We start from the raw sequence: 13,270 nt of genomic DNA on the forward strand, positions 1-13,270 counted from the left end.
TGTATGCAAAAGTCAGTAAGTGTAAGTTCTGACTAGAACAAATGTTGTTTTTAGGGAATATTGTGTTTGGGGATGGAGTATCTATAGATCTTGCAAAAGTAGAAGCAGTGGTAAAGTGGGAAGGGTCAACGACTATAACGAAAATCAAGAGTTTCTTAGGTTTAGTCAGATATTATCGTAGGTTTTTTAAGGATTTCTTGAGTATTGCAGCCCTGCTGACTCAGTTAACTAAGAAGAACATAAAATTTCAGTGGGATGAAGGTTATGAAGCTAGCTTCAATGAACTTAAGCAGAAGCTCACTACAGCATTGGTATTGACAATCCCGACAGGTGAGGGGGGTTATGTCGTGTATAATGATGCATCCTGTGTAGGACCGTGTATAGTGATGCATCCCGTGTAGGGCTGGGTTGTGTACTGATCCAATAAGGGAAGGTGATTGCCTATGGTTCAAGGCAGTTAAAAGTACATGAGAGAAATTACCCAAGGCATGATTCGGAGTTAGCTGCAGTGGTTTATCTGCTGAAATTGTGGCGACATTACTTGTATGGGGAAGCCTTTTGAAATATATACCAATCACCAGAGTTTACAGTACTTGTTCACACACAGAGAGTTGAATATGCAGCAGAGACGATGGATAGATTTGTTGAAAGATTTTGACTATAAAATTCGGTATCATCCAGGTAAAGGGAATGTGATGGCCGATGCCCTCAGTATGAAGAGTACAGTAATGTTGACACATCTAATGGTGTCCGAATGGGACCTACGGGAAGCTAGGCAGCGGGTAGAGATGCGGGGACGGTGTAGAGGGAAGTATGTTGCTAGTTTGAGGGCTTAACCAACCTTGATCCAAAGGATTAGGGCGGGCCAGTTGAAGGATACCGAGTTACAGGCAATAAGAGAAAGGGTCGAATAAAGAGTGGCCACGGAGTATAGGGAATATAGTGATGGGATATTCAGGCTTGGGACTCGGATGTCTGTTTCAAATAATACAGAGTTACAGAAGGAGATCCTTAGGGAAGCTCATAATACCAGATTTGTTATACACCCGGGGAGTACCAAGATGATTAGAGACTTATAGAAGTATTATTGGTGAAAGGGAATGAAACGAGATGTTGCAGAGTTTGTATCAAGATGTTTGACATGTTAATAAGTGAAAGTAGAACATCAAAAGCCTGGGGGTTTATTACAACCGTTGCCTATACCAGAGTGGAAATGGGAATACATTTCTATAGATTTTGTGATTGGGTTGCCGAGAACTCGTAAGAAGCATAATAGTGTTTGGGTGAGGGTGGATCGTCTAACTAAGTCTTCGCACTTTTTGCCGATGAAGGTCTCAGACTCAGTTGATCAATTAGCCAGATTATATATTAGAAAAGTAGTCCGATTGCATGGAATTCTAGTTTTTATTGTATCAAATAGGGACCCCAGATTTACTTCTAAATTTTGGAGGAGTCTACAGCAAGCATTAGGTATTAACTTGAATTTCATTACGACTTTCCACCCACAGACTGACGGACAAACTGAGAGAACCATATAAGTACAAGAAGATATGTTGAGAGCGTGTATTATTGAGGTTGGGGGAAGTTGGGAAGATATAATACATCTGATAGAATTTACATACAACAATAGTTACCGTGCTAATATAAGAATGGCTCCTTACGAGGCCCTTTATGGTAGGCCATGCAAGTCACCTGTTTGTTGGTATAAGGTTGGGGAGAGGCAGCTAATGGGCCCAAAATTGATAAAAGAGACTACAAAAAAGGTGGTAGTGATACGGCAGAACTTGTGGGTAGCTTAGAGTAGACAAAAAAGGTATGCGGACAATCGAAGGAGAGACTTGACTTTTGAGGTAGGAGATCATGTATTCTTGAAGGTATTCCCAATGAAGGGTTTGCTGAAATTTAGGAATAAGAAAAATTTGAGTCCCCAGTTTATAGGTCCTTTTGAGATTCTTGAAAAGGTAGGGACAATGGCTTATATAATAGCACTTCCTACAAGGTATGCGGGAGTCCATAATGTATTATATGTTTCAATGCTGCGAAAGTATCAGCTCGATTTGACACATATTATACAAGTCGAGTCACTTCCGTTGGAGAGGAATTTGACCTATGAGGAAAAATCGATCAGTATCCTGGAAAGATAAGAAAGAAAATTGAGAAGTTGAGTAATACCTATTGTGAAAGTGTTGTGGCAATATCATAAGAATAAAGAGGCAATATGGGAACGAGAGAATGAAATGAGGACTACCTACCCGCAATTGTTCCAAGTAATGTGTCAAAATTTGAGGGTCCAAATTTATTTTTTAATAGGGGGTATTGTAATAGCATGGTGGAATCAGAGAGAGAGAGAAAGAGAGAGAGAGAGAGAGAGAGAGTGTGTGTGTGTGTGTGTGTGAGTGAGTGAGTGAGTGAGTGAGTGAGAGAAAGGGTCAAATAAATGAGTGGTGAGCATTAGAGGGTAGGAATGGATGGGTAGGATTTGATGGTAAGAGTAAATATAAACAGAAGTGGAAAAAAAAAGAAAAAGAAGAAAAAAGGGAAAAAACATAAAGAGGGGAGATGAGAGGGAATCGAGCAACAGGAAGGAAGGAGAAGGAAGAGGGGAAGGTGAAATCAGTGATAGTGAGTCGAAGAAACGTATCGGTGGAGAGGATTGTTCTGAGCTAGGAAGAAATGGAAGCTGGAGGTAAGATAAATTTTTATATTCAAATGTTAATATGGTGATGTAAGGATTTCAATTCGGTGTGGCCTCCTGACATGGAGGAACTCCGAATGGGAGGAGCAAATGAGGTGAGAAATAATTCGAGAGTAGAGTATATGAGAGGCAGAGGGAAGAGGATCGGTCAAAACATAGTTAGGACTAGGCATGGTGAAGTTTGGGAGTAGGTTCACTCGCGATGCACCAAAAATCAGAATTAGTATCAGCAATGGTAGAGTAAGACTTGGTGTCGGCTTAAGCATGTGTCATTATTGAGGAAGTGGTTTATGATGCGAGTAGTGCAACCTGTGTGTGTTGCTATTGTGCATACGTATGTAATTTAGAGTAGGCTAGTGTGTGTGTAGGTGTTCCAAAAAAGTCAGTCGGGATGCGGCCATTGGGAGGCGAGTGTGTGATCGAGTGGCAGTATGCTGCCGAAGTGCGTGACTGTGAACAGTCGTTGTGCAGGTGTGCGTGTGTGGTAGTATAGGGTCGGACAGGAGGGCTTGACGTGTGTGTGCGCTTAGCGGTAAGTTATTGTGGAGTGTGTGTGGTTGGGAAGGGTCAATATGTGCGTGAGTGGCAGGCTACTGCCGAAGTGTGTGGCCGGGCGCGGTCGATGTGTGTGTGTGTGTGGCAGTGTACAGTCGGTGTGATGATGGAGGACTTGATGGGTGTGTGAGTGGTTGTACGTTGCTGTTATGAGTACCTATATGGCCAAGGGCAGGCCGTGTGTGTGCGTGGCTGAATGAAGCCGATGGTGGAGTGATGGAAATAGGGTATGTGTGGGGCCAAAAAGGCCGGGGTGCGTGTGTGGCCAGAGGTAGGCCGATGAGTGGGTTGAGTGGTAGAACTAAGAGCTAATGGATAGTGTTTCTAGGTAAAGTAGGAATAGAGTCGAGTGAAAGAATGTGGGGGTACGGTGAGAGAGATAGGAGGATGGGGAGTGGGGAAATCCTAAAGTGGATGTCCAAAAGTGTGTCCATATTATATTTGAGCATTGAATTTATTTTACTTAGCTAGATTGTGCTCATTATATGTTTTTGTAGATGTAGTGAAACTAGAGAGCTATATGGGAGATCCCTTCCAGGAGAAACAGGAAATGAGAGAATTAAATGTATAATAGATTGTACAGGACACTTATTCATTTAACACTAGAGTAGTGACTAAGAACATACCATTAGTCCTTTGTGTAGATTTTCTTTCTCATTATTGTAGAATTGAAATCTGAATGCCGAATATATTGTTCACTAAATTTGATGATTTTGATTACATAAGATGTAGTTGATTTTAAGATTTATGATGGTGATGTGTTAGGATATGAGATGTGGTTCTATAGACATATTGAATGTCACAAAAATGCAAAAAAAAAAATGGTTATGTGGGACGACCCAGTCAGCAGCACCGGCGAATCAGAGCACGCCACAACCCTGCTGACATCGGCACTACGCGGCAAGCCACGCGAGCGATCCGCGTGCCTAGCGATTCGACAGTTAAGATTTCATCCCATGTGCGTGAACGGCACAGATGCATTCCCTCTTTAGGCACAATCGAACAGTTAAATTCAATCTGATCGTGCAGTCCAGATTCATTTTCTGAATAAGATAAATCCAACGGATGCGAGAGGGTCACGTCTCCTCGAATGAACAGTCCAGATCGACACGGGATGGGTATTTAAGCATCGCGTTTCAGGGAACCCTAACCATAACTGTCTTGGTCTTACCAAAGAAGAAAAACCAGACGTCGGAGAAGGAGGCCGACCACCGGCTGCCCCCGCACCAGAGCCACCGTCGACTGCCAAAAGAGGTAAAATTTTCTCCTTCCTCCTCAAAAATAGATTCCAAGTCTAAATATGGCCATAACGGAGCAAAAGGGACAGGTGGATGAGCCAGAAACTGCGGGTAAATCCCAGCGGAGCTGCCGCGGCTGAATTCCTAAACCTCATCCGATGACCCTCTTCCCATTTTTCGTTTCGCATGATTCTTTGGTCATTGTGTTCACCGTCCCTTTCGATACATGTTAGTCCAAGAAAAAACCCTAGTTGCGAAGGAGAATTGGTAGAGCCGCCGCACCCGAAGACCCTTCGCTGGTAAGTTCGATTTTTTAGTTTTTTTGGCCAATCGAGACTTTTTAACGTATTTTTTCGTAGGGTTACATGTAAAACCAGTTAGATTGAGGCAAACTGCCGCCATAAATGGCAGAGTCGGTGCTGGAGCACTGCGGCGGAGCACTGCGGCATCGCCATGCTGGAACCCTAAGATTGGCCAGGAAAGATTTTTAACACCGATTTTGGATTTTTATGGTATTTTTAGGTACATGACGAGTATTTTTATTTCCGCAAAAAAAAAAATCAAGAAATTCAGGGCCCGCCAAGAGGCGTAATGGGTAGCATAGCATTTCAAAACATCAATGCGGGTAAGGATCCTTCACTCTAATAATTAATAATCCCATATTTTGTGAAAATTAAAAAAACTATAACAATAATTACATGTCACTAGTAGAGCTGGAACCGGTTAGTGTATAATTTTTTTAATTTACCTGCTTATTTTCTCATGTATTATTTAAAATATTGACTATCGTATTATGTGCATGAAATTACTAGTTTGAATTATGTTCTTCGTTATTTGGTTTATTTGATTTTTCCTGTACTATTTATTTGGTTATTTAGTTATTCGGTTATGTTAAATTATATTACTTGCTTAGATGCCTTTTAAATAAATCTGTAAATACGTAATGAGATGTTGGTATGCGATTGGTGGTTGTTTGATTGATGAGAATATATATATATATATATATATATATATATATATATAAGCTTACTAGGTACTCTGGGAAATGATAGACGGATCCGGTATATAAGAAACCCTATCGTGAACACTATTTCAGTCGGACAGAACTGAGAAGTCTTATACCAAAAAAGTTTGGAAGATATAGTTCACCACCATACCAGACAGGGTATCGAAACAATAGTATTTTTGGTACCCATTACCGGACGGGGTATGGAGACAACTAGGTTAATTGTCAAATGTAGATACCGCGTTCACGAATAGGGAGATATCTATATGGACCTCAGGTGTCCCAGTAAATAGGAAAAAAAAAAGAATTACTGATCTCATACATGAAATTAAAATATAATTTGGTTACTTGTTTTAATAGGTTGATTTTGGGAAAACCTGTAACGATAAATATAGAATAAAACATTTTAAAGTCAAATGTATTTACTTAAATTAAGAGCTCTATTAGTTATTTTATGATTTTTACCAACCTTCGATTTTCCGTATCAGTAATTAGTGTGACATTCTTACTGAATTAGTATAACTCACCTTTTTATTAACCATTTAATATCAAAAAAATCAAAATCCAGATCCCAGTCAGTTAGAGAATTGTGAGTAGTTCACCTCCCGAACTCCCTTCAAGTGTTAGTAAAAATTAACCTCCTAAAATATCTATTTAGTAGAAATTAACCTCCTAAAATATTTATTTACTTATTTTTAATTATCGTTTATCTTTTTTTATTAATCAATATAGAAAGAACATTCTCGTAATCTTATTGGACATTCTAATTTACTGTATAAAAAATATAAACCATAACTTTATTATTCACTTCTGCATTTAGATAATAAATCATTTTCTTTTAGTTTCGAGTCTTTACATTATAAGTAGATTTTTTAAAAAATTTCAAATTTATTTATGATTTAAAATTGATTGTTATATTTAAAAAATAATTGTGATTATATTATTAATATAATTATGAATCTATTTTATTACTTTTAAGATATAAACAGTAATAATAATAATAGTAATTTCTTAAATTTTACTACATATTTTTCAATAAAAATTCCTTAATCTTAATAATTAGTTAGTATTATATTATAATAATAATATAATTAATAATATCATACAGAACTTGTAACCCAAATTAAGCTCACATCCATATAAAGAGGAACAGAAATATTAATCACTCGAGGGATCATTTGCAGTGAAAAAAAAAAGAAAGAACGCTACTTCCCTCAGCATTTTTCACAACATGGCAAAGCCTGTGTCATGTGATAAGTTCCTTCCGCAGCTCTAACAAATTCAATTAGCGTATTCTCATCCCACTATCCATTCCAAACGCTTCCTTTTCTTCGCAAAATCCATCATAAAACTACTAATCATGCAACTTCATTGATGTTTTCTTCTTGAATTTGCTTCAAATCTTTTCATCTTCTCTCCACCAGCTAAACCATCAAAAGTTAGTAACCTAGAACTAAGCAGGATCTTTATTGGGTGTGTTTGTTTTGGCTTCTAGAATTAAACTATATATAAAATGCATAAGCTTTCAGCAAAACGATCAAGACGAATACTTGTTTATTCAAAAAATAAAAAGTCGGATACTTGACAAGCAACAGACTGCTTTTCCTATAAATTACAAAAGCAATAATTGTAATAAGAAAAGAGACAAAAGCATGGAGATAAATGTGGAATGTATGGACCTTTGCTTCCCCTGTAAACATCATGTGTAAGTTCATGCATCTATTGCATATTGTTCCCTCATTAGAAAATCCAGCTTTAAATCTTATATGCCAGTTAACAACAGGATGATTCAGTATCAGATGACATAGGATTCCTTCTACATAATCATGTCTTCCATAGTATTACTTGGTTTAAGCAGATACAGTCTCAAATTATGATTCAGTATCACAATATTTAATTTAAAGGCATGTCTAGAAAGTGTGAACTTGCTTACTCTGTATTGATGATAGAAAGTGCATATCCATCATACTATGCCAGTTTTCTGGGTGTACTTAAAGAGCTTGCACCATGACTTGATCCAGGCTTATTGAACCAAGATGAATTTTGGTCGTTATTATGACAAACAAACAAATGTTTCTATCCAAGTTCAAGTAACATCAGACATTCTCCCTCAACTGAACTCACTTATGACCAGGTGATTATCACTGTTCAGTTTGTACTAGTAAGAAGCTCTAGTTTGTATACCTTACATGCACCTATCACTCACCACAAACAAGTATTCATACCTCAGCGCAAATCAAAGATCTCCAACCTCAAATTTGCATTTTTGTAGACATTGGAGCAGCGTTCGTAAAGCTGGCTCCCATCTGCTGGTTCTTTATGAGGATGAAATCCCTTCTCATGGCAGTCTCTCATTACGCTCATCCCATCAGGGTCAGATAACCGAAATATTCCATAGGTCCTGAAGGACATTCCATAAGGAAACCTGAGAATGAAGAGCTTTTTTTTTTTTTTTGGAGAAAAGGGAATAAAAAGTTTGATCACAATTTTACTAGCATTAAAACAGCTATGATATCATATTGATATAATCCACAAGGCAGAGGATCATTTATATCGCTTCAACTAATAGTAAAGTAGATACTGTGATATAGTTAAACTTGCATATCAATGAATTTCCATTTAGGTAGATACCTTGAACTAAAGTAAAGACTATTAGATTGCAGGGAATAATTTAGCACAATATACAACACAAGGGAAACAACTTAATAATGACTCCAGCTTGCAGATGATCCTAAAGAAAAGTGGCTATGCAACAAAGAACAGACTGCATCTAGACAAAAATCATGAATGAAAAATAAGAAATTGGTAGACATAATGCGTCAATATACAAAAAGATAAAAGTGGTTGTACTGGTACAGTTCCGGCTGAAAGCACTAGGAAGACAGCTATAGGGCAAAAGAACACACTAATTAAAAAAAAAGGAAAAAAAGATTATAATTTAACAAGTGGTGGAGGAGGTGTTCTAAACATGAAATTTGAGATAAGCATATTGTGATTGATTTGTAACTAATAAAAGTATTGCGTAAGTCCAACTTGTTGGCTTCCACTGTTAAATAATGAGTTGTGACCAATTTATAATTTGAAACCAAGCCAGTAGGAGAATACCTAATTTATAATCTATGTTGTATCTTAAAACTTGAGCAAGCAGAACTGCATGTGGACCAGAATATAGGACAAATAATTAGAATACTGATTAGATTTGCAGAAGAGGAGGTATGAGACCATGATGCAAACTCTTCCACCATGTTAACTACTTAGTAACCAAATTTCTGATAAAGGAAAGACACAAATTAATTATTTATATAGTATCTTAACCAACATAATGAGAAGTGATTCTGTACCTTGATTTATCTGTTGGAGCCAAGACAATAGCGAAGGCCTCAGGTACCATTACCTGATATGATATGAGGTTAAAAATATCTATGAAATGTAGCATGCATCAGCTGGAGAAATAACATCTAGCAACTCCAGATTCCCAAAAGGATTCAGTAAGTCATTTTTATCATTCTGGACTCCAATTGTATGTTTGAATTTCAATTCCATGAATAAGAATGAAAATAAAATATAAATATGATAGGAATTTTGACAAAAATAGTGTTTGAATTTCAGGTCAATTATTTGTCCAATTCAAGTTAGATGTCCTTATGATTCATAAATTGAAAAATAAGAATTCAAATCAATGGCCCAGGAAGTGAAAAAATGAGCAAAGTTGACTCAATTATGCATCAAATATGCAAATTATGACTAAATTTTAGATATAAAATAATTAATATTTAAGATTTGAATGAGAAACAAATAGGCTGAACCAAATTAATTTAAGAAATAAATAGTAAAGTAAGCAGTACAGGAGAAATAGTAGTAAGAAAGGGAGAGAAGAGTCTTTTCCTTTTCCACTTTGGATTCCCAAAACCTTTAGGTCTCATTTTGGTTCATTTCCCATTCAAGTTTTAATTGTAATTCTTATAGTACTCTTGATTACATAATTAAGATTTTAATTTTTCTGTTTTACTTCATCTCTTGGATTCCTAGAGGGAGATAATTTAGCTATTACTTAATTATGCATATTGGCTAATGTAAAAGATAGATCTAGAAATTAGCATGGAATTAAATGGAAAAGGAAGCAAACAATTGCTAATATAAGCAGGAGGGTTTAGTTTCTCATATGGTACAACTACAAAGCTCATTTACAGGAAAATTAGATACCAATAACTATCAGTGGAATTTCACATTTCTAATTAAACTTAGGTGTCTGTAATATCAAGCAAGCATCTGGGCATCTAAAATTACTTTACCTGATATGAGTAGTGAGTGTGCAGATCTACTGAGGACATGAAACAGCCCTGAGAAGGATGTGTCTGGAAGTAGAAATAACATACTATTCAAGTATGCACTAAAAATAGAAACAAAAGTTTCAGAAAGGAAATGAAGAAATGAGTTGAGATAATGTAAACACAATCAGAGAGGCGGAATACATGAATCCATCCTACTGGAAAAAGAGATCGTTCACTTTGTATGGCAAAAACTTCCTCCTCATTTACAGCTTGGCACTGCCGTTCAATATAATTAATAGAATTGATAAGTACCAGGAGAAAACATAGTCGCCTCCAACTAATCAGTACAAATGAAGTTTAACCGTAGGCTTACAGAATTGGAAGTTGATTCCTGTTTGGGTATTATAAGAGTGGTTGCGTATAAGGTCTCCTCCTCCTGGTTAGATGGAATGAGCGAGGAAAAAACATACATAAAAAGTATAAAAGGTAAATAAACTCTTCTTCCTGATTAATTTAAAAAAGAGAGAAAAGTGAGTAAAGAAGGATAGAAGCAAACATCCAAATACCACAACAGGACAAGAAGCAGAAGACAGAAATGTAATCATAGCACAGCCTGACACGATAAATGGAGGCATATAACTAGGATCTTTTGTTACATTGGTAATAAATGAAACTCAAATAATAAAATCAATTGAACAAAAACATCATTGAGGATGTTATACAATACGTGGCATCATCCAGCGAGGTAATCTATGGATGACACATTCTAAACGACCAAGTCTTCATATTGTATTAAACAGCACTAACTATATGCATCACATCTTTGTTGAACCAGAAATATGATAAATTTTACAGAAATCATTATATATTTGACTTTGAGACTGCGTATGGAAACTCTGGAATACGTCGAGAGATAGCTAACTTAACTTTTTCACAATGGAAAACTTTTATCTTACAATTTCTAACTAGGAAAATTCAGAATTTGTTCTTAACAAAAAGAAAGCTTGAAAAGGAGGTTAAAAGATAGTTAGATTGAAATGTTGCATTTTCATTGAAAGAATAAGTGTCTAACAGGCATTGCTATTGAGAAGAGTTTTCTTCAACCGGAAACAAGAATGGGAAACAACGACATAAAGTATAATGAAGCTTAGCTGAAGCAGAAATAGGGCATCCCAATACGTTGACAAACCATAGTAAAGAATCCATAGATAGGCAAAACAAATACAGAGAACCACTTGTAAAGCAAATAATGAATTTCATTCAAGAGCAAATATAGTCATCTTTTTCTTGAACGAAGAAACAAAAAAAAGTATGAATCTCACAAGAAAAGCACCAAGAACTCCACATGTTTCCAGGTCCTTCTCTGTGTTTTCTCGGGCAAGTTCAGCAAAATCTTCCACCAGTCTAGCTGACTAAGGAAAAAAGAAAAACAGAAAAAAAAAAAAGAATGTCATTACCTTATCCAGAGAGTTATTTTCATATTGATCCAACAGAATAAAATAATAATAATATTCTCAGAGCCATCACAAGATATGGAAAATTTCAACAATAAAAACATTAGTCAGTAACTAGAAGCTAAGTATCACAAAAATGTTCCTGCAAAACAAGAATTTACGGTGTGGAAGCGAGAATATAATTGGAAAAAGTGCAGAATTTGTAGTTTTTCAGCTCTTACTATATGCACATCTTGCAGAACCTTAGATGTTGATGAACTACTGAGTTTCTTATCTGAATCAGCCAATGAAATGTGTGAAGTACATTCTTTTTGAGGATAACTCTCAATGCAGGACAGTACTGGTGAAGGAGAAAACTGAGTAACCATGAGAACCCTGCTATTTCGGCATTTGCTGGCTGTCCAAGTGGAGGTTGGATGGATGGATTCAAGTGGGTAGCAACCAGTGATTGAATTCATCTGAGTACCCAGCTTTCTCACCACTGCTAAATGGTAATCCAGAAACTGTAACCGACCAAAATAAGATATGAAATTGATGAGTTAACATAAATAACCCCACCGTGCATAGAGATGGTAACTGTTACAAATTATAAAAAGTTTCAGGAATCAGGATGAGGATGATATTTCTACAGTGTTTTCCTAACTTGATTTTCTATCTTCTTTTCTGTCATCTCTAATCTAATCACTGAATCTAGTACGCTAACACTCATCAACTACGCTTTTCACTTGTAATTATACAGAATAAAAGAAACATACACTTTTTAGAATCTAGATCAATGGCCAAGCAAGTGTCTGAATGCTTTCTACAAAAGCATGAAGCTCACAAGACCCAACATGTACAGAATCAAGGGCAACTATAAAATGCTTCCTGGCACTTAAATATGTCTATAAAACATGCAGTTTATGTCATAGCAGAAACAAATAGTAAATACCTAAAGATGGTAAAGAAAATTAAAAAAAAAAAAAAAAAAAACCAATCAATAAAAGGAAAAGAAGAAAAAAGGCGACAAACCCAGAAGTCCACGAATATCCGTATTAAATAATAGAATCACAGACTATCCAATCTGATTTATCATTGAAGAGTGAATTTAAATTGGGTACGTTGAAGACATAAAATAAACACCAGAGGGGGAAGTTTGAAGGTAGAGAAAAAGAGAATCAAATACCTGTCTAGCTTGCTACTCAATCAAACAGGTTAAAAGGGGAACAAACTGGATAGAATATAAAAGATTATCAACAAGAATTTAAGAAAGGAACCTGCTGTTAATCAATCTCTTGCAAGGTCGTTCCCACGTTCCTCCAGTCTTTTGTTTCAATTTACTTTTTTCCTGAAGACTGTTTGCCGTTCAACTTATTGAAATTCATAATCAATCTCTTGGTTTCCTCCTCCGTTCTGAAAAAATTTTCACTGCTTTTCGTTCAAAATACTATATTCTTAGAATTAGATCATTTCCATGAATTAACTTAGAATTAGGTCATACTATCTGATATAAAAAATTAGGTAATAATTTTAATAATTTTTTGAATAAAATGGTATATAAACCCAAGAATTTAGAAAATAAAAATAAAAATAATTTCATATGAAATATTATTTTTCGACTGTTCATCAGAAGGCATGCCTTGTCCTATTAATCAAAACTTATTGCATCTTCAAACGACCAAAAAGAATAGAATAATAATTTATAATTTTGACATATTCTAGATATATAAATATAAAAATATTTTGAAGTACCTAATTTTATAAAACATATACAAATATATAATTATGCATTTTCTCAATAATTTCATATGATATTCATAATAAAATACAGAAAAAAATAATTAAAGTGCTTATGATGATTGGTGATGAGCATGAAAAAGTAGATAGTCATTATTAACAAGTGGTTTATTGCTTAAGTACCATGTTAGATACTGTATTTTTATTTTATTATTTTAAAAAAAATTTATCACATTTTGTATTTTAAATTATTAATATGTTTAAATCTCATACACTAAATATTTTTTAGAATCATCTTAAACATTATGTTTAAAATATTTCAAGAACATAGCGGG

General features: G+C 35.6%; 1 protein-coding gene across 4 annotated transcripts; it reads right to left on the reverse strand.

Moving 5' to 3' along the window:
- Nucleotides 1–6,540: 6,540 nt before the first annotated feature.
- Nucleotides 6,541–12,773, reverse strand: AMSH2 (associated molecule with the SH3 domain of STAM 2). 4 transcript variants are annotated; one of them, XM_022040147.2, is made up of 9 exons: nt 12,476–12,773; nt 11,441–11,722; nt 11,088–11,177; nt 10,139–10,201; nt 9,967–10,041; nt 9,787–9,849; nt 8,836–8,888; nt 7,720–7,919; nt 6,541–6,918 (listed from the first exon to the last, which is right to left on the reverse strand). In XM_022040147.2, exons 2-8 carry the CDS (start codon nt 11,675–11,677, stop codon nt 7,721–7,723), a joined length of 780 nt encoding a protein of 259 aa, XP_021895839.1. In that variant the 5' UTR covers nt 11,678–11,722; nt 12,476–12,773; the 3' UTR covers nt 6,541–6,918; nt 7,720. The 4 variants fall into 4 exon arrangements, with proteins under 4 accessions (XP_021895839.1, XP_021895841.1, XP_021895840.1 ...); XM_022040149.2 differs by having other exon boundaries at nt 6,541–7,933; nt 12,476–12,769; XM_022040148.2 differs by having other exon boundaries at nt 6,541–7,895; nt 12,476–12,763.
- Between the last annotated feature and the right edge of the window lie 497 nt (nt 12,774–13,270).

This window comes from Carica papaya, chromosome 8 (genome assembly GCF_054855325.1).
Source record: "Carica papaya isolate Zhongbai chromosome 8, ASM5485532v1, whole genome shotgun sequence".
Taxonomy (NCBI): Eukaryota; Viridiplantae; Streptophyta; class Magnoliopsida; order Brassicales; family Caricaceae; genus Carica; species Carica papaya.